This window comes from Talaromyces marneffei, chromosome 2, assembly GCF_009556855.1.
Source record: "Talaromyces marneffei chromosome 2, complete sequence".
Lineage (NCBI taxonomy): Eukaryota > Fungi > Ascomycota > Eurotiomycetes > Eurotiales > Trichocomaceae > Talaromyces > Talaromyces marneffei.
Window position 1 is genome coordinate 267,033 of NC_072349.1, and position 27,275 is coordinate 294,307.

Sequence of the window (27,275 nt, forward strand, 5' to 3'; positions counted from 1 at the left end):
ATGGTTAACCACATCGCATTTTATCAAACAACCATCATGTCGAACATCGTGTAGAAGGTCAAGGACGCCGTGACCAGCCACCACGACAAGCCCAGTCACTCGACCAACGCCGGTCCCCACGACTGCAACGTGGCTAATAGGCTGGTCCTCGCGTTGACTCTGACTTCGATAACCACGTCCCTCACCAGAATCTAGGTGATAGCGGTGCTCCCGCTGGTAGCAGCTACACGACCCCTGGCAGCGGCGCTGCTGGTCCTCACGATTCGAGCATTGCCAACAAGCTTGATCTTCGTGTCGACTCAGACTTGGACAACAGCCGCCCTGTTGGTGGAAATTCCACGCGCTACTAAACTGCCTTGGTGGGAAAGTTTGTGGTCATGATTTATGATGAGTTTACCTTGTCTCGTTCTGAGCGTAAATTAGATACCGGATTGCAATAATCAATATTGTATGTATAGCCCCTTGTATAATCATAGAACAACTACAACGTACGTTTTGACCGTCCTCAAAATTACCAAACTGCGTAACAGTTCTAAAAAGTGTTATTTCCCCTATTGTTGTTGGCACACTTTGGACTAAGCACGGAATCTGGAGTGGAGTTTGTCAAACCATGGCTCAACCCTACGTATGCAACCTAATCGGGGGGCGGATCGCAGATCAAAGCTTCTCCGAATGCATCTCGATCCTATACAGAATTACCTACATATGATCATCTACACTGCTCAATACATGTATTTGACTGTGAATATTCGAGGAACGATGTCGCAAGAGTGATCATCTCCAAGTTCGTGTAAAAAGCAGTTATGACCCGTGTTACAAATATGCCAACCAATGTTTATCACGTTAACTTAAAAGTAGTTTAGCACCCTCTTAGAATATGTTTGACAAACAAGCAATAAAGAGCCCGGCACCGGGTTTGCCTCTTGTTGTACTGTATATATCTATCGCGTAGGTACTTCCCGACTTACTTACCGGCTTGGTACCTAGATATATATATATTCATATTTGCTTCGACAGAGGGACATGACTCCATGCTGCGATGATAGGGAATGATGGTTCCTAGAAAGTGAGAACCAATAGAAGGGTTGAAGATAAATATATTTATCCTCCGAATGCCACAGAGAAAAGCTTATGTGATCGACAAGCTTTACCGCTCTTGTCTCATCCAATAATGCTTCCTCGGAATTCAGCCCCGGAAATGTGTCGATTAAAGGACAATATTCCTATATCTAACTAGTGCAACGCTGCTCATCAACAAGGTGGCTGAGTACCTGAGGAAGATCATCAGCCAATCGGACCGTGATCTTCGTTGGCGGACGATGAAACGTACTTCATGCACGTTGATAAGGGAATTCTTTTTGACTCCGTCTTTCGAGTTGGGACTGTTCACTTTGTCTTGCGCCACACGGAATTCATTCGCATTTTACACAGCAGATAAATCAGCCAAAATGGCTGAGTTCGCAATGAAAATATGATCGAGTAGAAATAAATAAGAAAATTCCGAGCCAATTTGACGATCGGAAAGAATAACGAGGATGGACGCCAAAAATCCCGCCAAACTCACCAAACCGTCCTGGTTGCCAACTCGACGCTCAAAACTTTTATGGATTATTGTCGGTTCCATTGTCGTTCTCGCAATCGCATTAGGAGTCGGATTAGGCGTCGGCCTCAAAGGGCATCATAATCACAATCCGCCGAGAAACGCGACGGCATTTTGCTCTAATGCCGCTGGATCATACAAAGTCGATAACATTACCGCTCCTCTCAGACTCAATGCTGCTAACAATTCAACGGCTAACGCCGGGTCATCGTCAACTACATATACAAATAAAACAATGTGGCATCTGAGTGTCGACGACACAGCATCCGGCTACAAACAAATTATCGCCGGGTTCGGCGCTACGGTCACAGATGCAACGGTCTCTTCGCTCAGCTCACAAACTAACGAAACGCAAAAAGCAATTCTGCAGAAATTGGTGACTGGCGATGGCGCGAATTTTTCATTGATGAGACATACTATCGGATCAAGTGATTTATCGTCTAACGCATATACATACGACGACAATAATGGAACGGTGGATGATGATTTATCGAGCTTCTCGCTGGGGGAGCAGGGAACGGCAATGGCGCAATTATTGGCGCGAATGAAACAATTGAATAGCGATATAACAATCCTCGGGTCGCCGTGGAGTCCACCCGGATGGATGAAACTCAATGGCCAACTGGTTGGAAATACCACCAACAATAATCTCAATGATGGATACAGCACCAGCCACGGCCTCGGGAGTACCGGCCACACCCACGCGTTTGCGCAGTACTTTGTCAAGTATATTCAGGCATATGCCGATTTGGGCGTGAATATTGATGCTATCACCATCCAGAATGAGCCGTTGAATAGTCAGGCGGGTTATCCGACTATGTATGTTGCGGCTAATGAGTCGGCAAAGTTGATTAATGGGTATGTTGGGCCAGCGTTGCAAAAGGCGAATTTGCGTACGACCGTGTGGGCTCTTGATGATAATACAGGTATTCTCCCCTTCTCTTCAATTAGTAGAAAGTATACTAATGAGAAAGATGACGCCGATTATGCCTACACCGTCATGGACTATGCAGAAGATTACATCGACGCAGTAGCCTGGCACTGCTACGCATCGACTCTAAACTGGACCGTCCTGACGGAATTCCACAACGAATACCCCAATATCAGCCAATATATGACTGAATGTTGGACACCGACCAATCTCAGCTGGACGCACGTCGTCAACTTTACCATGGGCCCTCTGCAGAATTGGGCAAATGGCGTTACGGCCTGGACGTTAGGGACGAACGACAATGCCGGTCCTCATCTCGAGTCGGGCGGTTGCTCGTCGTGCGATGGGATAGTGAGCGTAAATACTACCGTCAGCGCAGATCGCAGCAGCAACAGCAACGATGGTACAGACTATACATTCAACCTCTCGTACTATATCATGTCACAATTCAGCAAATTCATCCCTCCCGGCGCACGCATCCTACAAACCGACGGGAGCGCAGTTGACGGCAACGGCGACGGAATCCAGGCGATCGCAAGTCTGAATCCGGATGGATCGAGGACGGTAGTGATTGAGAATACGTTTGAGAATGATGTTAATGTTACGGTTTATTTGGAGAGTGGCGGTGCTTGGGCAGGGAATGTGCCGAATTCGAGCGTGACAACGTGGGTGTTGCCTTGATGAATTTAGTTAAGGTTATGATAGATATTAGACTTGGATATACGCATGCGATGATTTCTTCATCTGCCCCGAGGTCCATTTTGGGCATCCGAGGTGGACGAGAGGAAAAATGTAGTTACCTAGATCGTTACAATGACAAGCTGACATTGCTGGTGCGACTAAAACTGCACTTTACTCAGCTCAACAGTCTATACTGAGACACATTAAATTTGTCTGAAGCACATATGTTACAACCCGACAGAAATTATGGAAAATTGCACAGCACTCAGCTCAATGGAGCTATGTCGTGGAGGTATTACGATGTTGAAGAAATTAAGCTGCCTGAACATTAGACGACGTAGCCAATCAGCGGGCCGCATTATGAGGATGCCTGGGCTTCATTCAGGCTTGGACATGGAGGCTAATTGAGTTCGTATTAATCTAATTAGAAATTATGGAGCTTACATATAGGTAATTGACAGTTATTGCTATCTAAAAATAGTTGCGTATACCGAATTGTTCGTGATGGATGCATTATTTAAATGGCCTCTGCTCAGGTCCATTGATGGAAATAATCTCAAGAAGTAGAATCAAAACCAAAGACAATCATTGTTTTAATCTTGCATTTAATTCATTTTTTGCGCTCCATTGCCATCGTTATCGCTCACCATGAAAATGCATCTCATCGGCTTGTTGATACCATTGCTGGCATCACTCCAAACCGTCCACGCCATACCACTCGAAACAGCAAGTTCAACTGCCATAACCCCAATCAGGACTACAGCTCCAATTGCAACCCCTACAGGCCTTTTGCAACGGCGAGCACCCGCCGAGACCGACTCTTCTTCGACAACATCCACCCGAACACAGTTCTCTCTCAGTCTCTCACTAGACTTACCGACCAATACTTGCAGACCTACCATTGCACCCGACAAAAATGGCTACGTTCCTCCAACGGAGTGTAATGCCATATACGACTACTACCCATCATCCAGCGCCGCTGTTGCTGTCACCGTGCTCTTCGGAATGCTTCTGCTAGCGCACACCGTGCAAATGTTCACGTACAAGACCGGATTCGTCTGGGTTATCATCATGGGCATTGCATGGGAGTTTGGCGGTTATCTAGTACGAATCTTCAGTACTAAAAATCAACAGAGTCTGGGATTGGTGATTATTACGCAGCTTCTGGTTTTGCTTGCGCCCTTGTGTATGTCCTACCCTCTTTCCCTAGAGATGGACAATGGCTAATGACTGACGTAGGGGTCAATGCATTCGATTACATGGTCCTCGCACGAATGATATACTTCTTCGTTCCCGAAAAACGCATCTGGTTCTTCAAACCCTCCCTACTAGCAATCATCTTCGTCTGCCTCGATTTCGGCTCCTTCATGGTCCAAGCCACTGGCGGTTCAATTGCTAGTCCTGGAGGGACCGCGTCCACGATCCAGACCGGCTTGAATATATACATGGGCGGAATCGGTATTCAGCAGTTTTTCATCTGCTGCTTTTTGGTATTAACAGTCCTGTTTCATCGTCGGATGCTTCAGCTGGAAAGACAAGGTGCGTTGCAGGGGGATAAGACGAGGTGGAAGGGATTGTTGTTCAGTCTGTATTTCAGTTTGATTGCTATCAGCGTGCGGATTATCTATCGTTTGGTTGAGTACACCTCTGGTGTTGGACTCAACAATCCGATCACAACGCACGAATGGTTCATGTATGTGTTTGATGCGTTCCCCATGTTGTTGGCTGGGGGTGTTTGGTGTATCATGCACCCCGGCAGGATTCTTACAGGGCCGGATGCAAAACTACCGTCTAGTGGGCTGGGGAGGATTCTCTGTTGCGGTTATTGTTGTTGTCGATGTTGTGGGGGTGGACGTAAGAAGAAGACTGTGACTGTGGATAGTGAGCGTCCGTCGCAGGAGGAGTTGACGTCGGTTGAGCGGGATCCTTATACGAGCACTTCACCAATGTGGAGGAATGGCAGGAACGACAGGACTGACGGGAATGAGCCGTATCGATCTCAGATGGTGTGATGTTTCTTTTGTCTGTATTTCTTCCTAATTGGATGTGTGTCGTTCAGGCCCTGATAGAGTAAAATTTGTGATGTGATGAGATGAATTATTTAGTGTCGAGTATTTGGAACATTCTAAGCAGAGTTTGACTGATAGAAGAACAACATTAACATGACCAACATATCAAATCCCTTTGCTTACTCTTGTCCTTGTAATGAGCACTTTACCAAAGTCAAGCAAGTCATCGAGCCGTACCTGACGTACCCCGGTCTGTGACCAATAATCACCAAGTAGGAAAAGCGCAATCGCGGTAGTCCAGGAACAGGAACAGCCATCTGTAATATGGCTTGAATATCGCCAAATCAGCATCAAGTGATTGGATGTCCCAACATTGCGATGTTGCGAGTCGCTTGCGAGACCCCACTTTTTCTCCTAGCCCTAATTCATCCAAATCAGGAATTGTTTGTCGACAGCATTCTAACTCTTCATATTTATATTATTTCGGCGTCACTTCGGAGGCAACCTTTTTTACTTTGAAAGCCCTTTCGAAAAGCATGATGTCGACCACTACATCGTCGTTTGCGGGCGAATCAAAGCATGCTGGCACCAGACAACGTCGACTGGTCGATGCTACAGACAAAACAGAGCCCGCAAACGAAAAGTCCAACATCAAGAAAACAAAGCACAAACACCGCCCAGTCTGGAGACGTCTTGCGAGATTCTCAATCAAACATCGTTGGACCATTCCACTCGTCCCTCTTCTTGCATTCATATTCGCATACCTTCTCAATCCGTCGGAATCAAATATTATCCACTACTTCCTATTCCTCTCATACAAATTCCAACGACCAGAAACTCAATCCGCTCAATATGGTAAAGGACTATGGGACATTGCCTTCACCCTCTTCTACACCATTCTCCTATCCTTCACCCGCGAACTCATAATGCAAGAATTTCTCCGCCCCTTATCCATCCACTACGGCATCAAATCAAAGGCCAAGCAACTACGGTACATAGAACAAATGTACACCGTCATCTACTTTGGCCTCATGGGCCCTTTGGGGTTGTACGTAATGCGCCACAGCGTGCCGGAAGTATGGTACTTCAACACGCCGGGCATGTACTCTTCTTTCCCGCACAGATCGCACGATGCGATGTTCAAGTTTTATTATCTGTTTCAAGCGGCGTATTGGGCTCAACAGGCTCTTGTTATGATTATGGGACTTGAAAAGCCGAGAAAGGATTATAAGGAGTTGGTGGTGCATCATGTGGTCACATTGGCGTTGATTGGGTTGAGTTATCGGTTTCATTTTACCTATATGGGGATTGCAGTTTATGTTACGCATGATGTTAGTGATTTTTTTCTCGCTGTAAGTTCCCCTTTCTTCCCCCTCTGATGCGTATTAGAGGATGCTGGCTGATTGGATTGATGTAGATTGGCAAATCCCTCCAATACACGAATAGTCCCCTCGTCCCACCGGCCTTTGCAATCTGTGTCACGGCATGGATCTATCTACGACACTACCTTAATCTCCGTATTTTAGTTTCTCTTCTTCCCGGTGGTGCCTTTCAGACTGTTGGCCCTTACGAGCTGAACTGGGCGACGGAGCAGTACAAGTGTTGGATTTCGCAAATCGTTACGTTTGGGTTGTTGGCGTGTTTGCAGGCACTCAACTTGTTTTGGTTGTATTGTTTGGGGAGAAGCGTGTATCGGTTTTTGGTTTATAGGGTTGCGAAGGATGATAGATCAGAGGATGAGGAGGGGGTTATCGTGGAGAATTGAGGGTTGGGATATTAAGATTGGATAATGTTTAATGAGGCTGGAGGTTTGTATAATACTGATATGTACGACTAGAATGAGAATAATGTATAATACTAATTTGCTGAATCTATGAATCCAGATAGAAACCCCGGAAGAACGGTTATATAGGAAACATATCAATATATCTACATATCATTGTAACAACACGGATAAATCGATGTATACATCATATCACTTAGTCTTTCCATTCTGTCTGAAGCGATCCTCTTCCTCAACAATGGCCAATGGTAGGCCCCGGAACCAACCGAAGAAGATGAACGGCACCCACTTCCATCGGAATGGGTTAATGATGCTCACAAAGCAGTACCAATAAATCAGTTCTGCATATGTAAAAAAGTCAAAGGCTCCCGTAGGCGCGAACCTTTTGACAACCCGTGTGAAGTTGATCCAGAGTTTCATCAAACCCTCGCGAGGACGTGTTAGAGGATCCACGAGAAACATCAATAGGAATCGAGTATAGATGCCAATGTGGTAGTTGCCCACGGTTCCGATGGCGTTGAGATAAGTGCTGTTGGTAGCACAGATGGTTGGGTCTTGTGGAGGGAACACTTGCAAGTACCAATTAGGTGGCTGATACTTCTTTTCAAAGACGTTATCCGGAAGAAAAGAAAGGTATGGTCGTTTGTATCCTGTGGCCATGATAATAACGTCTCCGTTTACGATTGATTCATGCCCTGGACCGCCCTTGGGCACTCCCTGGGCACGATTATTGAACAGGATGCCTTCTTCTTTGCAAGCAAGAATATCCCCTCGTAGCCAGCGAGCCTTGCCAGCACGGATCTGCTCGAAAAGCTCAGAGTTGACCATAGGTGTGTCGGTGTATAAACCTTTTTTAGATGGCGAGATGTCTTGTAAATCCCGATAAAAGAATCTTCGCAGAGACCATTCTGGGATCCAGGAGAAGGAGGTTTCCCCTCCGAATATGTTCAAGGATAGCAAGACATCGACAAAGACATTTCGAGGAATAATCCATTTATCCGATCGAGACAAGACGTCGATTTCGGCAGCGTCACTTCGAACTGCAAACTCCAAGGCTTCAACTACACTCGCTCCACCGCCGATGATGAGCACTTTCTTCCCCTTAACGTCTTTACCATCGAGTTCCGAAGAGTGGAAAGTCGGACCGCTAAATTGCTCATGGTCAGGTAGATGGGGCATTTGAGGATCTCCACATGAGCCAACTGCTGCAATTATACCGTCAAATGTTCCGTGTTCTGCTTCGTTGTCATTGATAACCCATCGTCCGGACGAGGTCTTTTTGACAGAAGTGATGGGAGTGTCGAAGACCGTCTTGTTGTCGAGACCGTACCGTTTCCACACAGACACAATTTGCTCTTTAATTTTTTCCTGGGTAGGGTAAGCCGTATCCCATTTTACAGAGGGGTGGAAACGGAACATAATTGAATGGATTTGCAAGGCGGATGTCGAGTTCACTCGCTATGAATTGTAAATTTCACCATCTAACTTTCAGAGAGTTAAAATGCTTACGCTCCAAATGCCACCTAGCCCCTTCTCTCTAGACCTTGCCTCGAAAAGCTTCACGTCGAATCCATGGCCAACACAGTGCGCTGCCGATGATACTCCTGTCAGACCAGCTCCAATAACCGCAATTCTGGGTCGATGAAGCTTTTCTGATGGTGGAGGAGGTGCCGGTGAAAAGATCCAATTTAATATCTGCTGGATGACGAGATAAACAAAGCCCAATGGCTGTGTGATGGCGAAGGAGAGGATGGATTTTGCTTGGATAGCGGTCTTCTCCATTGTGAAGGCGCTTCAGGAGAAGCAAGAGAAACGAAGGGGCGAAGAAAACAAAACAAAACAAATTGGATGTAAAAAGAATTACAAGGAAGACTCTTAGATTAAGTCTGCTATCACAATTGATGCAAGTGGGATCATATTTTTCGAAGTGGAAGATGCAGCTATTTATTGTGGTTGCAAACCGATGACGTAGGTATCTGCATGTGATTGCGGGCATGTCGCGAGTCTCAAGCATTCAAGCCGCTCTGTGTGTCCTGGATCAGTGCCAGTGGAGATCTATACGGAGTAGTAGACCCGCTGTGTGCCTTGTTTGAGTCGATCATTGAGTATGTCAATGGCATTTCATCGTGACTGCGTCTCAGTAAGATGGTGGTTGTTGCCTTGACATCCATGGATGTGACGAGACCGAAGACACGGGCTTATTCTACCGTTGAGGTAAGGGATGTAATACCAATATTCCCCAGTCAAAGTCTCGAAAGCTATGTGAGCAGCAAAATATAAATGGTTCAGGATAGAGCTGATAGAATTGATGATGTTGTTGAGTGTAGAATATTCTTCCCGTGGGAGAATCGAATCGCCGACCTTGCCGGATTCGATGGGTCTGCCACTGTGGTCGAGCGGTAAAAGTGGCTGCCGTCATGGGTCTACGACTCTACGGTACGTATGGGTCCGGCAGGTGGAAAAACAATCGATTTCAAGCAACCTCATCAGACATCAACGCGAAATACCACAGCTCAATCCCCCTCCGCGCCCCCGACGTCAATGCAATGGATTAGACAATCGACATTTCTGATAATATGCGATTGATCGACATGCGCCGATACTTGTCTGCGGCCTCAAATCTCGTCCGATCGCCTTTCCGTTAGATGAGCTCCACGAGATAGCTCCAACACGACACCTACCATGGCGACCCCCATGCTCGACCAGTTTCTCGCTGGTGTAGCAGACCTAGTCTCCAAGCGACAAGGTGATAATCTCCAAGACTATCTCCAAGTCGTACCGGAACAGATGCGAGATGGATACCGACACATGGCTGTGGAATTACAAAAGTCTTATCCCAAAGGACCTGGCGACGATGCCTTGTTAAAACGATGCGAAGCATTGGTCCCAAAAAGTGCGGACGGAACAACATGGCCTGCTTTTCCTCTTTTCATTCGATCTTACCTCGCCTATCTCAGAGATGGCAAGGTCTCGAATTTGTTGGAAGCTTACAAGGCTCTTAGCGGACTTCTGAAGTAAGTGCAACAGCAAAAGATGCATATCGAAATTCCATTGACATAAAACAAGCCAATGTCTGCAGGCTCTCGGAGATACGCAAATGGGCGCCATCGTCCTTCGCACCGTCGTGTACTTGTCCCAAATCGTCGCTGGTCTCGCAATGACACTTGAGAAAAACCCGCAGTTGCTGGCACAACTACGACTAGATCGACCGCAAGATGCTTTTGAACGGACAAGTCTGGTAGAAGACGCTGCGAATGTTGTGCGAGAAGGATTCATCAAGTGTTTATCTGATCGTGGCGGCGCGGCTGGCCCAAAGGGAAAACCAGAGGGCAAGCGTGCTGGAATATATTTGATGGCCAACCATTGTCTGAAATTACTTCACAAAGTAAGGTTCTTTCTTGTTATTCCGGGGAACCACATACTAAAAAGCACAGTGTGGAAAACTTAGAAGCGCCGACACAATCTTCAAAAGCATCTCTGCACAGTCACCTCCACTCGAGTATTATCCCGCAGCCCATCGAGTCACCTATCTTTACTATCTTGGCCGATACCTATTTGCAAACAACAGTTTTTACCTCGCTCGAAACGCGCTGCAAGAAGCTTACAACCAATGTCATGTGCAATGTCTTAAGCAGAAACGGCTCATTCTCACATACCTAATATCATGCAACATCATAATGGGACGGTTTCCCTCCCTTCAGCTCCTACAAAAACCCGAAGCGCAAGGCCTTTATGATATCTTCTATCCAGTGTGCATGATTATTCGATCAGGTGACTATTTGGCATTCAGGAAACACTTTGATATTGGCAGCCCGACAGCGCAGTGGTTTCTACAAAAAGAACTGCTTTATCAGATGCGAAATCGTTGTGAACTCCTCGTATGGCGGTCCTTGATTCGGAAAGTGTTTATTCTTGGTGGGTTTCATGGAGATCCCTCAGCAACACGCGGCCCTCCACCAATCCTACATCTGAGCAAAGTCGAAACCGCGGTGCGATTGTTGCAGAATCGTCATGGAGTAAACTCTTCTTTAGACGCATCAACATCTAAACCCTCAGGGATAAGGGTCATTACAATCCGCTTGTCCGATGATAGTGATTTCGATGGCATCGCCGGCCTTGTGTTACCCACATCTGACCCCGAAGTCCACGACTATTTGTTCAGTAAAGGGTATTATGACGAGAACGGGGAATTAATCCAGAATATCAGTGGACAACTTGTTCCAGGACCTGAATATGAACAATATATCGACTCATTAGATGATCTATATCCAGAAATCCATGGAAGCTATACCGACACTGAGCATGCACCGAAACTTTTACAGGAAATCGAATCGATCGTGGCATCTTTGATCAAACAAAACCTGCTTGGTGGTTACCTGACGCACAATCCAGCACGATTTGTCATCCCCGGAGCAAAACATGTAGGCGCTCTGGCGAAGGGATTTCCCAACATTTGGCAAACAATCAGCAGCCAGCAGCACAATTACGGCGAGGATGTGCCAGCTTGGATTGTTGCAAAACATCCGTTCCCCACTCAGGCAGCGTTCTCTGCAGTTGCTTCTTCTGCTGGTGGCCGTGTTGTCAATTTGAAGGGTGCCAAAGCGGTTGGTTCGTAAGGTTCAACAAGTGTCTTAATGTATTTCACTTGAAATATCAGTTCCCTTCTGCCGAATTCATGTGTTTTCGGTCAAACGCAGGTTTCCGAAGATCTATATTCCAATTGGAGGATATCATAGTACCTATTCTCTACCATTTTGAGGACTGGGAAAAGTATGACGGCGAGCTCGGGAAGAGCCTGTTACGATATATTAGGGTTTATATCCGCCTTGTTCTGCCTTGCTTCCTCTCAGCCTTGCAAATGTCTGGCCACTTCAAAAGGCACGTATTACAAGGAAGGCTGAAGGAACAACCTCCCTCACAACGCTCGCAACATTCTCAACCCTGACATCTGACGCACTCCACACTCGGTTGCTTCTTTGACAGACGACACCTTGTGCAATGCTAGTGGTCGGATCATGACAGCGCCCTGTCGCTATTTAATGCAGCACGGCACTTTCTGGCATTAGTCGCCATTAATCATCTTCTTCCCCCAAAGGAGAGCTCGGCAGAAAGTCCAAATCAATGCTGTTTCCCTTTCAATTTGGAGACCACCATCTCAGCGGATCTACAGCGATATCTCATTGCGTGCACCCCATGGAGAACAAAAATTGGAGACTTGATCTCATATCGGATTACATATAGCTTGTATCTAATTCCCAATGTTGCCATGAAGTACCTATGTGCTTTTCTGTGTTGATAATATTGAAAAGAGAGAGAGATAGCTACCTAGTGGTCACATGCATTAACGTAATCTTAGATACCTAGATAGGTCTGGACGCATGTGATATCAGATCTGCCTGTATTAAATACTTCAATCTCACATGGACTCGACGACTCGCATATGATATGAACCCAGCACTCCCACTAGAATTTTGGATAAATAATAGCTGGACAATCAAGCTGTTGTCAAGTGCTACCAGCTGTTTTGTGTCGATAGGCTTGATTGCTATGCAAGCGCTTAAAGATGGCACAAGCATTGGATTCAGCACACCACGGTACTTCCCCACTGCCATTCCCGATCAATGGCATTAGTCAACAAAACTCTTTCCCACATTATGTTCTGAATATCTCTTCATTCCTTGACTACTTCAATTTTTTACGGCATTCCTTTAGCTCTTTAGAGAGTCGTTCAGGACAATCTTACCAATCTACCCGTGAACGATCCGTGCACTTCCCCGCGCACGCGCGATTTCTCCACACGTTACCTACAATCTACGTAGATAGCTCAGTGTGCTGAGCAACGATGAGCTCAGCACCGGAAATGGCCGAAGGCCTTACGGTAACATATTCGTCCGGTCGCGAAGGAGCTCCGGATCTGCGTCTGATCCATTATAATGATGTATACCATGTGGAGTGAGTTTGACGTCCTATATCATACGATCATCTGTGGGTGTACTCCAGCTCCTCTAGCAAGGGAGATAGAACTATGAGCACATGCGGGATATCGAAAGATAACAATTATCTATCTTTCTTGGAACAGCCAGGCTGATATAGTTTTCTCGAGTTTAGACCAGGCTCATCCGATCCCATCGGCGGCGTTGAACGATTCCAAACCGTCATCAAAGACTACCGAACCGCGCCTCAATACAACGGTCTCTCGGAAGTGATCACCCTGTTTTCCGGAGATGTGTTCAATCCAAGTTTGGAAAGTACAGTCACAAAGGGACAGCATATGATACCATTTTTGAACAAGATTGGGACGGATGTCGCTTGTATCGGGGTATTTGAGAACGTCCTTTTCCAGTTGGTGGTTTGACTTGCTAACTTGCGACAAGAATCATGACCTAGATTTTGGTGTTGCGCAGTTTCGACATTTACGAAGCCAATGCAAGTTTCCTTGGCTGCTGGCCAATGTGCTTGACCCAGCGCTTGGAGATAATGTGCCGCTCGCCAACTGCGAAAAAACGGTGATGTTGACTTCGTCCAATGGAATAAAGATAGGCATTATTGGCCTAGGTGAGCGAGAGTGGTGAGTTTTATCTCTCTTGCTTGAATATGCGGCGCTAATTTGGACTATATACAGGCTAGGTACGATAAATTCTCTACCGCCAGGTCTTATATACAAGTCTGCCTCCCAGACTGCTATCGAGCTAGTGCCAGAGCTACGCAAACAAGGCGCGGAAATTGTGATTGCGCTTACCCATCAGCGCGAACCCAACGATATCAAGCTGGCCGAGAAAATGCCGCCTGGACTAATTGATATTATTCTTGGTGGTCATGACCATTTTTACGCACATTCCGTGATAAATAACATTCACGTTCTGCGATCTGGCACTGATTTCAGGCAATTAAGTTACATAGAAGCATTTCGCAAACCGGATTCCAAGGGTTGGGACTTCAATATCATTCGTCGTGATATTGTCAGATCTATCCCCGTTGATCCAGAATGCCAAGTTCTTGTCGACAAGCTTACCTCGACGCTCAAGGCTAAGTTGGAAAAACCCGTTGGGTATACCGCGTCTGCTTTGGACGGACGCTTTACGACTGTGAGGACACGAGAGTCGAATTTGGGTAATTTTGTATGCGATTTAATGCGCTTCTATTATCATGCGGATTGTGCTATAATGGCTGGCGGTACTATCCGTGGCGATCAAGTCTACCCGCCTGGTCTCTTGAGATTGAAAGATGTGTTGAACTGCTTTCCCTTTGAGGACCCTGTCGTTGTCATCAAAGTGACTGGCCGAGATTTAGTTGAGGCGTTGGAAAATGGCGTAAGCCAGTTACCTGCTCTTGAAGGTCGCTTTCCGCAGGTGTCGAACATCACATTTGAATACACTGCTTCGTCACCTCCAGGCAGCCGCATTAACTGGGTCAAAGTTGGTGACAAACCAGTCGATTATAAGCAACAATACACCCTGGCAACGCGGGGGTATATGGCTCGCGGCAAAGATGGCTATACATCATTATTGGTGCAATCAGAAGGCGGCGAGATTGAAGAAGTCGTTAGCGAAGAGAACGGGATGTTGATCTCTGCTATCTTGCGACAGTACTTTTTAAGTTTGAAGATTATGGGTAAATGGAAACGAATGAGTGCATCCTTGCACAAGCATTGGGATGGTGTGCATGCACAGTTACACGCACAAATTGGGGGAAATTGGATCAGAACTCCCTCTCCGGATGTTGAAAGGACGGAACCGAGTATGTTGAATAATGATCCTTTTAACTCGACCATAGCCACCGCCAGTCCCACCACCACTACGACAACAACCACAACAACTATAATTGAACGTCATATCCAGCATACACATACAAAAAGTAAACCACGCCCCCATGTTAGGAGGTATGGTCGTTACTATGAACCCCGTCGCCATCATACCCATGACGGTACGAGTAAGAACAAACCAACAACGCCTCTCTCAACTTCCTACTCGTCCTCGAATGATTCATCAGTCAGCAAGCGATCAGTCGACTCACACTTAGACTCGGACTCAGACTCCGAGCCTGAAATCCTTGTTTCCTCGCATGAAGAAACGAATTACATCACCACAACAGCAACATCGCCCGCCGAGGAAGACCAGCGCTTACGACTAGCGAGAAAAGTCCTCAAAAAGTGGATGCGTCTTGCAGGTGTGCATGGTAAGACAGGTGTTGTTGATGAGGCGGGTGAAGAATTTACGCCGCCGTGGACATGGGGCATTGCGCCCAGGTGTGAAGGGAGGATTTTGGTGAGGGCGAGGGTTGTGGAGGATGGCGGTGTGGGACTTGGAGAGGGGAAGAGAACGGAGAATATCAATGGTGGCATGGTACTTACGCAATAGATTTGCTAGAATAATATAAGAGAGATACCATCTTGGCTCGTTTACAAACTGGTTAAGACTACATTTCACATTTGAGTGAGGCATTGGATTGCCACTCTTCAACACTGCTGCAATGCCGATTACTATTGGTACGAAGACAAGCGCCGCGGTACCTGGTTTAGATACCTCCTATTCAGAATATGTACCTAGGTATACATGTATACATACGGTAGACCTATTAGCTACGATTATTGCCATTGAAGAAGATAGAGTATTCTCTGAGATTACAATAACGAACAGTAATAGCAACGGAAAGGTAATTCAAGATGAGGTACTGGCTAGCCCGGAAAGGGTTCCAATGCATATGGAGAGAGTATGAGACTATATGCTTCTGTCTCCAGGCCTACGGCGGAGACGCAACTGTTCTTATGGGTACGATATACGCTGCATGAGGTTAATGGGAGAGTTGGGAAAGTGGACAGTCGTAGAGAAAGAGTCTCTCATTCTATCTAGGCTTCAATCTGGGTATAAATAAGTAGCACATGACATGAGTACATGAACGCAACAAATAGGGGGCAATGAAGGAAAGTAACACAAGAAAGTAAAATATGAGGGAAGTCATGAGAGATACAGGAATAAGAAATGAAATAAAAGGAAATAGATATATAGAGGAAAGATGTAGACCATCAAATATTAAAATGAATATTCTCAAAATGGACCCCAAAGATAATCAATGTAACGGGCACAATGGTATTTAGGTACACATCATCTGAATGGAGCAGGCTTTCCGTGCGATTGTCAATTGTTTTCTTTCACCCTCTGTCCTTTGACATTTATTTGTCATGCTAGGTATCGGATAGGATTGTGTCGACATTATCAAGAAGTTCCAGCACTTGCTCAGACTCTGGACGAAGTGTCTGCCGGTTGAATGCCCGTACAAGGTCTAGCATCGAGTGTTTCTCTAGCGCAATAAATAGCATGAAGGGACCAGCATTATCGAAGGTTGAAATGTATGCTTGTCTGATATTTAAATACACTTTTTCAACAAAGTCGTCAGTTCCCGCTATCATATAGAGGTTCCCAATGCCATAATCTTCTAGAGTTCTCTTGAATCGAGGATCCAGCAGAAGATATTTCCAGTTGAGTTCGGAAGATAGTGCATATCTCAAGCGCCAGGCACATCCTTCAGTTCTTGTCGGCACATTTTTGAAAAATATGGCGAGCTTTGAATACAAAGATATGTTAGTAGAGCGATCGTCTTGTAGTAGGACCATGACAATTTGTAGGGTGAATTCGTCACAGTCTTGCTGTTCTTTCAAGGCAGTAGTCCTATTTTCAGCAATCTGTTGAAGAAAAGGCGATGCGTACTGATCAAAAAAACCCAAGTGCGTATAGTATTCAGCTGCAGCAAATCCCAAGTGTCGCAAAATGGTATGATTGATAGGTTTTTCTGGCCTTGATTCCATTTCCCCTAAAATCATTCCAAAAAGGAAATAAGGGTATGGGTATTCCATCGACGTACCATTGTCACGTGCACTCTCTCGACATTCATTGCATTCATAACATTCTTCAGCTTGATGCTTCCACACATTGTATGTTGCTTGGTCCTTGTGGAACTCATTGTCGAGCTTAGAAAAAGGACGCGTGTTGAGAAAGGGATGGTGTTTTCTTTCGAGTCTGAGTTTGGCTTCTTCGCGAAAACTTCCATCCCTGCACCACCGGGCTATTTCTAGGGCATCCACTTCATGGTCAAGAAGTAATTGATCATAAATATCAAGTAATTTCCCAACTGACAGATGATCTCTAAGACCGGGAAAGAGGTACGCATTCCACACATTCCAATCATAGGGAATCATTCTAAGCCTCACAGCTTCCTTGATGATGTTGCCATATTCTGCAGGTATCGGGATTTCATCCACACTGGAAGCCATGTTTTTTTTTTCAATGCACTTCAATCGAGAGACTTAGAATAATCAAACAAGGGGTTAACAACGATCGTACCCTAGGGTTGAAACTCAACGGGCGGAAAGAGTGCTCTATGTTGTCAAGCTTTAGTTCTATGAAGGAGAACTTACCTTCCTTATAAGCTTGTGCTACGTTGATGAATCAATGTGACTCCCTAGTCATGACTCTTGTCTGACTCAAATATGTTGTCATCCTTCATTAAATGAGATGAGATGAGATGCACAAGTATTGATAAGTTAGGTGTGACGCTTATGCTCTCCTATTTTAAGATTCTTCCCCAAGTTCAGCCGAAATGGGTAATAATATTATCAAATATGGACCAAGATTACGGGAATATCTCATTTTTTTAATCTACTTGTGTACTAAAACATCTGTAGTCTTGTATTCTATTGAAGCCTCAATCTGGATTAAATGTACCACTAATATTTGAAATCGCCAAATCAACGCAGCATGTGGAAACAAGAAATTAAGGCAATTTGAGGATAGCGCATAAACCCGGAAATAAAAAATGCATGTATGGGAAATATATTAATAGAAACGAATGTTTCGAGGCTGGATACAGGTCAGGGATGGTATTATACCATCACGGATCGTCAACTCGAAGGACGCCTTGGTATAACTACCAACTGGACCAAGTAGGCTTGTTGCTTATGCTTTGATCTATTTTTTACGCCTTTTCTATCACTCCTGTTTCAGAGGTGTTTAGGTAGGACAAGATTTCGGTTATCAGCACGCCGTAGTGCCTCCAAAGTTCCTTGATGAAGCGGCTTTCCCGTAGTCGTGCTGTTTTATATCCCATATACGAGGGTATCCCCTTCCATGTAAGAGCACTCACGCCGGGCCAATGAATTAGTATGAGTCTTTCTATTGTGATTGCTATTATGAGTCCAATCTACTGTCATAATTAATGATATGGGGCGAAGTGGAGAAGAATAGGGAAGTATAGCGTGAATTTCGTGTATCTTTTATGTTGAAGGCTTCCAAGGTTGGCATTGCAGAAATTACTGGTCATTAATATCAAACTGAACAACCTTACAAAAAAGTCTTTTCGCTAGTCTAGATAGCTAGCTAAGCATGTAGAATAATGACATAAGCCCTTAATTAAGAGAGTGCACAACATGCTTGTTTCGATAAAATATACATAGGATAAGCCTCAAGATCCAAGCTGGCTTCGATTTGGTTATATTGAAAGTGGAATTGATACATAATGGGGCGTATGAGGCGAGTCTGTCGGTTTAAGGCTTGCCTGTCGAGGACCAGATGCCAATTTGTAGACCATCAACCTGTTGAATATTTAGTAAGTCCAAAAGGAGATTTACCATATCTGTAATTTGACTATATAGAGTCACACTGATCAAAAAGGTATCGACTCCCGACCCTGAAATCGTATGGGACCATTTTGAGCTGTATAGCTTCCTCGAACAGGGCGGCCTGCTCTACACCATCGAGACATGGAATTTTTGGTTCATCGTTATTAGCAGCCATTGTTGGCATTCAACGCCAAGAAGTTGATAAATGAGGATGTGGTTCTCGAGTAGAACAGAGCGGAGTGACTGTATGTGAAACAGGGAGCCATAGCTCTTTATAAGCTTGAGCCAAGCCGATGAACCAATATTACTCTTTCCAATGGCGACTCCCTGTGCTTGAGTCAAAAACATGGTGTCATGATAATGAGGTGGTCTGGCAAACCGTAAGTCCCATTGTTCGGACGAACTTGCTGATATCAGATGCAGGCCAAAACATGGGAATATTCTCCCACTCCAGCTTGCTAAATAAGATACACCCAACAACATAATGAGTCAATGGATAATATGACTACAAATCACCGTTTCTATGATCTGGGCCCTTATCCTCTCAAAAGATCGTGTGGGAGAATCCATCTGAAGGGCAGAAATGGGATCCAGCGCAGCATGCCGGTCATTGAAAAACGCCACTGATCATCCGTAACGAACTTAATCTTCGGCAATCGATTGCTTAGGGACTGGCTGCGTTTCACGCCTTGCAGTTTAAGGGGTTGAGACTAAGTTTCTTACATTTTCAGATGAAAATCACCACCGTCAGAATCTGGAGAACTTGTTGATATGGTATTGTGCAGTGATTAATTCGATGAACAAGCATGTTAAAGCTAAGCATAGCCGATCTTTTCGATATGGTGATCAGATTGAGGATTTGAATTTTCGGGAAGTGTAGGTCGGAAGTTAGGGTTACCTACAACTGGTCATGTGCCCATCGCCTGCCTCAAACCCATACTGTATATACAGTCTACAGAGCCGAAGTGTACGATTGCTTGGTTAAGTTGAGGAAATAATTTGGACGAATGACTTCATTGCAATAATAGGTACATGCATAGATTTTGGATTCGTTTCAACGAAATATCTGGGGTATTGATATGAAAAGCAAGAGTGGCAAGTGGGAACCTGTCCGAGTAGGTAGAATCATTGTTCTAGTCGGGAGGCATGATTTTCATGAGCTCATAATAGAGGTGGGATCTTCAGATAAGAATAAGAATGGAAAACCTTATGTCTTCATGGTACGATCATAGGGGTTTGAGATGGCAGCAGATCAGATTCACTGTCTATGCTGGTCGGTCACGGTCCATCGTCTCTTCAAAGCTGGTTCGCGTGCCTGCGCGATGGCTGCACTGCCCCATAGACCAAACTGTGATTTCGGCTGTTCTGCAATAGGGTCTTCGATATTTTCCTTTTGTTCTTGAAGACTGGGGGAAGTGACTGTTTGCGTGTCGGAGTCGGGATAGCGCTGCTCAAATTGATAGCTCGGAATTTCGTCGATGGTATTTTTCTTATCTTTGGATGCCCATAAACCGACCAGGCTGCGAGAGGGATGATGTTGATGTGTGGAGGTGATTGTCGCCGATCGCTGAAGGCCACGTGGGTGCGCAGACTTGTTGTCTTTGTTGCCTAAGGTGTTGGCCGTAATTCTAAGAGGGCTGGATGCGGTGCGGTGTCGGTAGGCAGATATTGATCTCGATCTTTCAAGAGTGGGACTCGGCAGTTGTGGAATGGATAGAGGGTTCGACGTTACGCGAAGATGTTCGGTGGATGCAATCAGAGACAGGTTGTAGATATGATAAAGAGGAATGGAAGATGGTAAGTGATGATGATGTTCAGTGCGACCGTTACGCATCGTATCAACCGATTGGTGGTTCGAGGCCTTTGTCTTAAAAATGTCTTTGCGAACTGCCATCGTCAAGGATGCCATTGCCACATTGATCAATACAGGCTGATTCGTCAATGCTCCGATAAGAGCATTACAGCCAGCTCCGTGAGTAACAAGGACAAGTACTGTATCAGTCTCATCATCGTCTTCATGATGATGGTGGTGGTGATGATGATGATGACGATGCGACCTGGGCGGCTTCTCATGGCTATACCAGTCTATCATTTTTATAAGTCCGTTTCGGAAGCGTTTATGCATTGTACTCCACTCCTCGTCATATTCGCCGCCATCACCCCAATTTTGTGGATCCTTCAAGCTATCCCACTGATAGTCCACGTCAACACAAGAATCTCTTGCATGCGAAACATAGCCCGTTGGAATCGGCTCAGATGGCGAAATAGCATATGACGGGGTTGGTGGCATATAACCGGCCGAGAGGTCTTCCTGAGAACGTGATGGTGATCGTGAAAGCACATCTCGAATGGTTATTCCTTTGATCGAACGACTAAAGCGACCATCCTCGGTGCCTAAATGGTCTTCGAAAGGTAAAGCCTCGGCAAGTGAAGACATTCCGAAAGTTGTATCAGTTAGTATCTCCGGTGATAAAGGTGGCTGATTACTCTTCCAACCACCGGGGAAATTTCCAGAGAAAGAGTTGCTCCCGAGGTTATTCGCGCGGTGAAGAATTTCCCCACGTCGCAAGAGCTCTGCTTTGGCACCTGCTACCATCATAACTGACCCTGGAGGTGGTGTAATTTGATCGAAGTAGTCCGGCGACAACCATTCTCCTAGAAATGCATCAATGCGAAGGCGTGTACGTGGAGCAACCTTGGCGCGTTTTCCATGGCTGAACCTATCCTTTCCATTATGTCTGTTCCATTGATCCGACAACGTCGGCGTGGATGATCGTGATGGTGTGCCCATAGGCGATATATCTTCAGACGCCGGAGTAGATGAAACTGGGGTGTGGCTGTTCGAAGGCTCGTTGTCGGCTCGGTAGAACTGGCTCATGCCAGCGCTGATCGCAACGGACGTCTGAACGCATCGTAAAAATGGAGAAGAGTGAATTATGACTTTGTGTTTCCGTACTTTTTTAGGCGGTTTTGGGTGACTGTCCTCGGGTGATATGATCTCACTCATGGAGCTGCTTGCTAGGGATACCGAGATGTTCGTTGTAGGTATCGTTTCGTCATGTACTGAATCTTCTCTCGCTTTCAATAGACTAGCTATCCGCGCACCCAGCGCACGTCCTTGGATCCAGCCGCCATATGTCAAAGGAGGGTCGTATGGTGTGGGAGAAGTGAGATGCCATTCCTTGTCAACCGCATCGATCCGCGCGCCGTGCCTGCGCATCCATACATTAGTTAACAGCTCATATAACCCGTCGCAATGAATTACCTAGCAATGATGACAACCGCCGGCGGTTTGCTTATTTTTCCTTCTTGTGGCATCTCCATATTCAGTCCTAATACCCACTACTCAGGTCGCGTTGTCAATGTGGGCTTCACTTCGTGTAGGTATAAAAAACGTGGGGTAGCTGTAGGCAATGCGTCAGTGACGTATTAGCTAGACGATGTCAGTCATCCCTTCGTCTTCGGAGCACCGGCTTCAGCAACCTGTCAGAAGTTGCTCTATAATTCATTTGCAAGGAGGGTGAATAAAGAAGCTATGCTGATGGGCTATCACTTATTTTCTTTGTGTCTGGCTGTCTGAAATTTTTTCTTCTTTTGAGACTCAGAGAACGGGAAGGGATGCATGGATAACTTCCGAAGGGGCCCCACGGCGGATAGACAGCTGAGGTAAGCTGTTTAGGCCCGAATGCAACGTCGCCTGGGCTCCGCGTGGCCTGTTCACTGACGCTGTATGGCCTTGCTGGACAACATGCCACATGTGCTACTACTACTACTACTACATACTACGTACACTGTGAGAGCCATCTATCTCATGAAGCTGATTAGAGCTCGGCTGGTACACACTTGCATTCATCGGCGGATATGTAGTTATTAGCAGACACAGTACCACACGCGAAACACTCTTGAACTTCAATACTATGGCCTTCGTCCAGACATACCTACTGGGTACAAAATGAAATAGCGATGTATGAGCGATTCGGACTTACTAAGTTACGGTACGGCTTGCAATACGCTCAATCCGCCACATAATGCTCGATGCAGTCAATCAGAGTGAATTGCTCTGCTAACCTGGGGGTATCTCTTCGATTACAATTTTTTCAAAATAAATCAAACCATGGCCACTGCAAGATAGCCAATCAAGACCCCTTCACCATTCCACTCTAGACAATATTAGCTACATGTTCATCCACACATTCTGCGTCTTGATTCGGTAAGCTAATTCAGTCGCAGTTCATCAACTGGAAAGCTTCAAAGTACGCATCATTCCTGGAAGGAGTGAAGCAGTCGGTGGCGTTTGTCCAAGTCATATTGACAGCGCTGCCGTTGCACTGCGCATTCTCGTATCCCAGGACTGCTCGTGGGTCAGCTTACCGGATGTCAGGTGGTTGATCGGCGGAGGAGAACGAACTAAAGCACCCCTTTTCGATCAAAACACCAGAACTCGCCCTGGCTAGCTTGTCACCAGACAAGGAGTTGAGGCAGGCCTCGTTGTGGGAGATTGCCATTTCAGTGAATGGAGTGGTGCAGTTGTGGTTGTCGTAGAGGTTGATGTAGTTGTTTGTTCCTGCCATGGATGAAGCGGCGAGCCCAAGGGCATAAAGTACAGACAGCCGGAACGACTTTGCCATTTTCCACTTGACGATGTCTGTTGAACAAAGAATGATTAATTCGGAGTTGACAGGCAACTGCGGAAAGAGAAGATCAATATCAGGACAGCACTTGGGACGATTGAAAGAACAGGCGCTCACTTCCTTCCGATGGCTGACAATGTTTCAAGGTCTCCTGGACGGGGTTGACAAGGAACGGTGCTTCTGATGGATATTTGTCAACCAGACGTCCCAGATGTCATCTGCGACTTTCCGTGCCTGCCCAAGTAGTCCAGGAAAGACGGAAACCACGGACCGTTGGGAGAGAAGGCGCGACCAGCCCATCCGCTCCTCGCAGGGTGTTCCTTCCATATTGGGAACACTGCACTACATGTAGGCGACGCTCCGACTCGAAGTATCCACATTGATATGTAGTGAGCCGCGGCACAGCTGGACCATACCTGTAGATTATACCTAGGTACATTGATATGTAATCAGATCATGGCTTTCAATGTTGAGAAGGGAGTCGACTGTTGATGTATATATCATCCCGGGTCCATATCCCTCAATACTTTGTTGCACAGCCTGACGGAGACCATGAAATAAAAACCACGAGTTGACAGTTGACAGTTGACAGTTGACTCTAGGTATTGCGATCCTTCAATGTTCCAAGTTAAATGATCTCTTGGTAGGTCGACCATCTCAGTAAAATGGCCTGGAGAATGCGCTCTGTATCAACAAAACGATGGACCAATCGTGGTGGAAACAGCAGATTACGACCGCACTAGGCCGGTCTGGGATAACGGGCTGGTGGGATGGACTCCGATGGAGGGACACAACGGATGGTGATTGGCTCATCCCAGCAGCAGCCCCCCATTCTTGCCGTAGTGGGAACGGCCAAAGAATGTCGCCGAGACACATTTCCCAGACCGGGACTAGCGCCTCGACTCTTTTAGGGACAGTGGGACACCCTTTCTCACGGCTTTCTCATTGGGCACAGAGGTCTCACTGAGCCTCTCTCATTCCGACATCTGGAACAGCACCAGGAGGGATGAAAGAGTGATTCAGGTTTCCAACGTCCGCCTCATCTCAACTTCCCTCCTACATTATTCACGTCATCCGAAAAGGCCACGGCCGCGTACTCATCCCTGCCGACTCATTTCGACGAACTCCTACCGATAGATACCGTATCTTTCTCAATCGGTTTCCCGCTCTTCCCGGAATCTGTCCGGCGCGCTGTTCATTAATCGTTGGGATTTTATCGTTACTCTTGTATCGAATCCTCGCACTACCGTTTTCGTTCTTGCGACAATTGTCCGCTACGAAAAATATAGAAAGGGGAAAAATATACTCACAACAGTCAGACTGATCTGGATCGCGTGACGGGAAACCGTTTCAACAAAAGTGACGCTACAACAAGGCGAAGAAAGAAAGAGGTCTAGGCAGATTGCGACTCGACGTGTCTACAAACCTATCGGATTATATATATGTGGCTGCGTTCTTCCGTTTCGCTGCTGTTGGCAGCATGCAGCCTGCAATATGTGGCTGCTGAGAGCTATCTAGCATCGACATCTCTGGACACATGCCAAGAAGACTCTCTCATTACCGCAAGCTTGTTCGACGTTACGTTCTTTCCTGGAAATGATACAATTTATTATGATATCAACGCAAATGCCTCAGTTACGGGTAACGTCTCAATGACCCTACAAGTCATTGCGTACGGCTACTATCTGCAGCCGATTGACATCAACCCTTGTGACGGTTCGTCATTGTCGACCAACTTCTGTCCTATCCAAACCGCCGGCGAGCCAATCGATTTGCAAGCTTCTAGTCAAGTGCCATCTGACATTGCGAGCAGGATTCCTGGTACCAAAGAACCCTTCTTCTACGCTTTTGATACTTGCTAACAAGAAACGCAGGAATCGCCTATACGGTGCCAGATCTCGACGGAAAGGTGCGGATCATGATTTCTTCGACCGATCAAAACGCCACAGTCGCATGTCTACAAGCCCAACTCACCAACGGCAAGACAGTCTATCAAAAAGCCGTAGGATGGACATTGGTAGCCATCGCTTTTGTGGCATTGACTGCGTCAGCTATCGCGTCCGGTCTTGGTTTCTCGAATACAGCCGCGCACGTTGCTGCAAATGCGCTGTCATTCTTTGGGTTCTTCCAAGCCCAGGCTATGTACGGAATGACTTCAGTGTCTATGCCGCCTATTGTTGAAGCCTGGACTCAGAATTTCCAGTGGACCATGGGCATCATTCACGTGAACTTTCTGCAATCCCTAAGCACTTGGTATCAGCAGGCAACAGGCGGTAAACCGTCGACATTACTCGCTAGTCTATCCGTGCAATCAGTCAGTGTGCAAAAGCGATCTTGGGATTTGTCTAAAAGGGCGTTTCCTACTTTGACAGCTCGGGCAACAGATGATACCATGTACTCAGGTATCACCGTTATAAAAGGCATTTTACGAGTTGGTTTCCGAGCGCATATCGAACCCAGCAATATTTTCATGACCGGTTTGATTTTCCTTGCCGCCGCTTTCATCACCGCCATACTTCTCATTTTTATGTTCAAGTTGTATATCAAAGTTGCGATCAAGTGGGAATGGATGAGCCCTGGAGCATTTCATGAATTCCGCAATGGGACTAGCGTCATACGTGGAATTCTGTTTCGACTTGTAAGCCAATGTCTAGTGGATATAACTTATATATTATTGACTAATATTCCTGCAGATTCTTATCGCATACCCTCAAATGGTCGTCTTGTGCCTGTGGGAACTCACACGCCGCGACTCAGTTGCTGAAGTAATTCTGGCCGTCTTGATAATCGTCTCCATGACCTCCATTCTCCTATGGGTTGCCTTTAATGTACACCGAATCGCCAAGCGCTCGGTAGCAATGCACAAAAACCCAGGATACATTCTCTACTCCAACCCGACGTTCCTCCACACCTGGGGTTTCATATACGTCTCTTACCGTGCCACAGCTTACTACTGGGTCTTTCCCACGTTATTCTACATTTTCATCAAAGGCGCATTCATCGGTCTCTCGCAGTCATCTCCCCTCACGCAAACTATTGGCTTGCTGTGCATTGAGACGACAAACCTCATCTTCTCATCGGTCTTCAGACCATGGATGGACAAGAAAACGAATACCTTCAACATCGCCATTTGTGCTGTCCACTTCATCAACGCCGTGTTCCTGCTCATGTTTACCAGTGTCTTCGATCAACCTGTACGTCCCTCCCCCAATTCCTTCTAAGCATGCCCCCAGACTAATCTTTTTTTTCTCTCCTCTCTAGCCAATCGTAAACTCCGTCATGGGCGTCGTCTTAGTCCTCTACAACGCCATCTTCGCTCTTGTCCTGCTCATAATGGTTCTCGTCTCCGCCTTCTACGCTATTTTCAGCAAGAACCCGGATCTCCGCTATGGGCCCGTGCGTGATGATAGAGGATCATTTATCAGATCGCAAACACAACTCGATGTGCATAATAAGGAGCTTGATGCACTTGGTGCTACCGCGAGAGGGGAGGAGAAGTTGATATACTAATTCTGCCTACCATGATCACCTATCAACAATTTTGCATTATTGGATGTCTTTGTACCATCTACCGGGATATCGGAGTCTGTTTAGTTGGGAGAACTTTTTTTGGGGGGGTTTTGATTATTTATCTTTGAATGATTTGTCGAAGGCGTTTAGAAGTGTCTTGTTTATATAGCTCTAGTCTTGTATATATGTCTGTATGCCACTTTTTAATTATGCTCCTGATGTTCAGTTCTCTTGTCTGATTGTAACTAGGCACTCAATGAACCTTGGACTACATCCGTATGTGTCTTCTTAGACTAGTGAGAATAGAGGAGGGAGGATGTGTATTACTACTGTTATTCAATGATGTTTATTATATAGGTACCTAAGTACAGACAACCAATAGACCATGATAATAGTCCGTGCCTGTTATATAACTACCTGTCCAAGCTCATACATACATCGATCGAAAGAATGACTCATTAAGCACATAAGTGGTATGAACAAAATTTATTAAGTACGTAATCGTAAGGACGTCATAAC

The 27,275-nt window shown here is 46.0% G+C and overlaps 10 protein-coding genes across 10 annotated transcripts; 6 read left to right on the plus strand and 4 right to left on the minus strand.

Moving 5' to 3' along the window:
• Nucleotides 1-1,535: 1,535 nt before the first annotated feature.
• EYB26_002434 (uncharacterized protein) lies at nucleotides 1,536-3,212 on the plus strand (the record flags this gene model as incomplete). Its single annotated transcript, XM_054261739.1, has 2 exons — nucleotides 1,536-2,526; nucleotides 2,575-3,212. The coding sequence occupies 2 exons, from the start codon at nucleotides 1,536-1,538 to the stop codon at nucleotides 3,210-3,212; spliced, it is 1,629 nt and encodes a 542-aa protein (XP_054117714.1).
• A 648-nt stretch (nucleotides 3,213-3,860) lies between these two features.
• EYB26_002435 (uncharacterized protein) lies at nucleotides 3,861-5,224 on the plus strand (the record flags this gene model as incomplete). Its single annotated transcript, XM_054261740.1, has 2 exons — nucleotides 3,861-4,398; nucleotides 4,452-5,224. 2 exons carry the CDS (start codon nucleotides 3,861-3,863, stop codon nucleotides 5,222-5,224), a joined length of 1,311 nt encoding a protein of 436 aa, XP_054117715.1.
• Nucleotides 5,225-5,757: 533 nt separating this feature from the next.
• On the plus strand, nucleotides 5,758-6,986 carry EYB26_002436 (uncharacterized protein; the record flags this gene model as incomplete). Its single annotated transcript, XM_054261741.1, has 2 exons — nucleotides 5,758-6,573; nucleotides 6,639-6,986. The coding sequence occupies 2 exons, from the start codon at nucleotides 5,758-5,760 to the stop codon at nucleotides 6,984-6,986; spliced, it is 1,164 nt and encodes a 387-aa protein (XP_054117716.1).
• A 210-nt stretch (nucleotides 6,987-7,196) lies between these two features.
• EYB26_002437 (uncharacterized protein) lies at nucleotides 7,197-8,786 on the minus strand (the record flags this gene model as incomplete). The annotated part of the gene is made up of 2 exons (XM_054261742.1): nucleotides 7,197-8,462; nucleotides 8,514-8,786. 2 exons carry the CDS (start codon nucleotides 8,784-8,786, stop codon nucleotides 7,197-7,199), a joined length of 1,539 nt encoding a protein of 512 aa, XP_054117717.1.
• Nucleotides 8,787-9,686: 900 nt separating this feature from the next.
• EYB26_002438 (uncharacterized protein) lies at nucleotides 9,687-11,620 on the plus strand (the record flags this gene model as incomplete). The annotated part of the gene is made up of 3 exons (XM_054261743.1): nucleotides 9,687-10,018; nucleotides 10,071-10,389; nucleotides 10,439-11,620. 3 exons carry the CDS (start codon nucleotides 9,687-9,689, stop codon nucleotides 11,618-11,620), a joined length of 1,833 nt encoding a protein of 610 aa, XP_054117718.1.
• Nucleotides 11,621-12,846: 1,226 nt separating this feature from the next.
• EYB26_002439 (uncharacterized protein) lies at nucleotides 12,847-15,361 on the plus strand (the record flags this gene model as incomplete). The annotated part of the gene is made up of 4 exons (XM_054261744.1): nucleotides 12,847-12,956; nucleotides 13,113-13,323; nucleotides 13,379-13,572; nucleotides 13,627-15,361. 4 exons carry the CDS (start codon nucleotides 12,847-12,849, stop codon nucleotides 15,359-15,361), a joined length of 2,250 nt encoding a protein of 749 aa, XP_054117719.1.
• Nucleotides 15,362-16,185: 824 nt separating this feature from the next.
• EYB26_002440 (uncharacterized protein) lies at nucleotides 16,186-17,271 on the minus strand (the record flags this gene model as incomplete). Its single annotated transcript, XM_054261745.1, has 1 exon — nucleotides 16,186-17,271. The coding sequence occupies one exon, from the start codon at nucleotides 17,269-17,271 to the stop codon at nucleotides 16,186-16,188; it is 1,086 nt and encodes a 361-aa protein (XP_054117720.1).
• A 2,602-nt stretch (nucleotides 17,272-19,873) lies between these two features.
• Nucleotides 19,874-21,939, minus strand: EYB26_002441 (uncharacterized protein; the record flags this gene model as incomplete). The annotated part of the gene is made up of 3 exons (XM_054261746.1): nucleotides 19,874-21,517; nucleotides 21,572-21,827; nucleotides 21,881-21,939. The coding sequence occupies 3 exons, from the start codon at nucleotides 21,937-21,939 to the stop codon at nucleotides 19,874-19,876; spliced, it is 1,959 nt and encodes a 652-aa protein (XP_054117721.1).
• Nucleotides 21,940-22,835: 896 nt separating this feature from the next.
• Nucleotides 22,836-23,573, minus strand: EYB26_002442 (uncharacterized protein; the record flags this gene model as incomplete). Its single annotated transcript, XM_054261747.1, has 4 exons — nucleotides 22,836-22,966; nucleotides 23,024-23,300; nucleotides 23,364-23,376; nucleotides 23,446-23,573. The coding sequence occupies 4 exons, from the start codon at nucleotides 23,571-23,573 to the stop codon at nucleotides 22,836-22,838; spliced, it is 549 nt and encodes a 182-aa protein (XP_054117722.1).
• Nucleotides 23,574-24,898: 1,325 nt separating this feature from the next.
• Nucleotides 24,899-26,756, plus strand: EYB26_002443 (uncharacterized protein; the record flags this gene model as incomplete). The annotated part of the gene is made up of 4 exons (XM_054261748.1): nucleotides 24,899-25,067; nucleotides 25,121-25,884; nucleotides 25,940-26,440; nucleotides 26,508-26,756. 4 exons carry the CDS (start codon nucleotides 24,899-24,901, stop codon nucleotides 26,754-26,756), a joined length of 1,683 nt encoding a protein of 560 aa, XP_054117723.1.
• Between the last annotated feature and the right edge of the window lie 519 nt (nucleotides 26,757-27,275).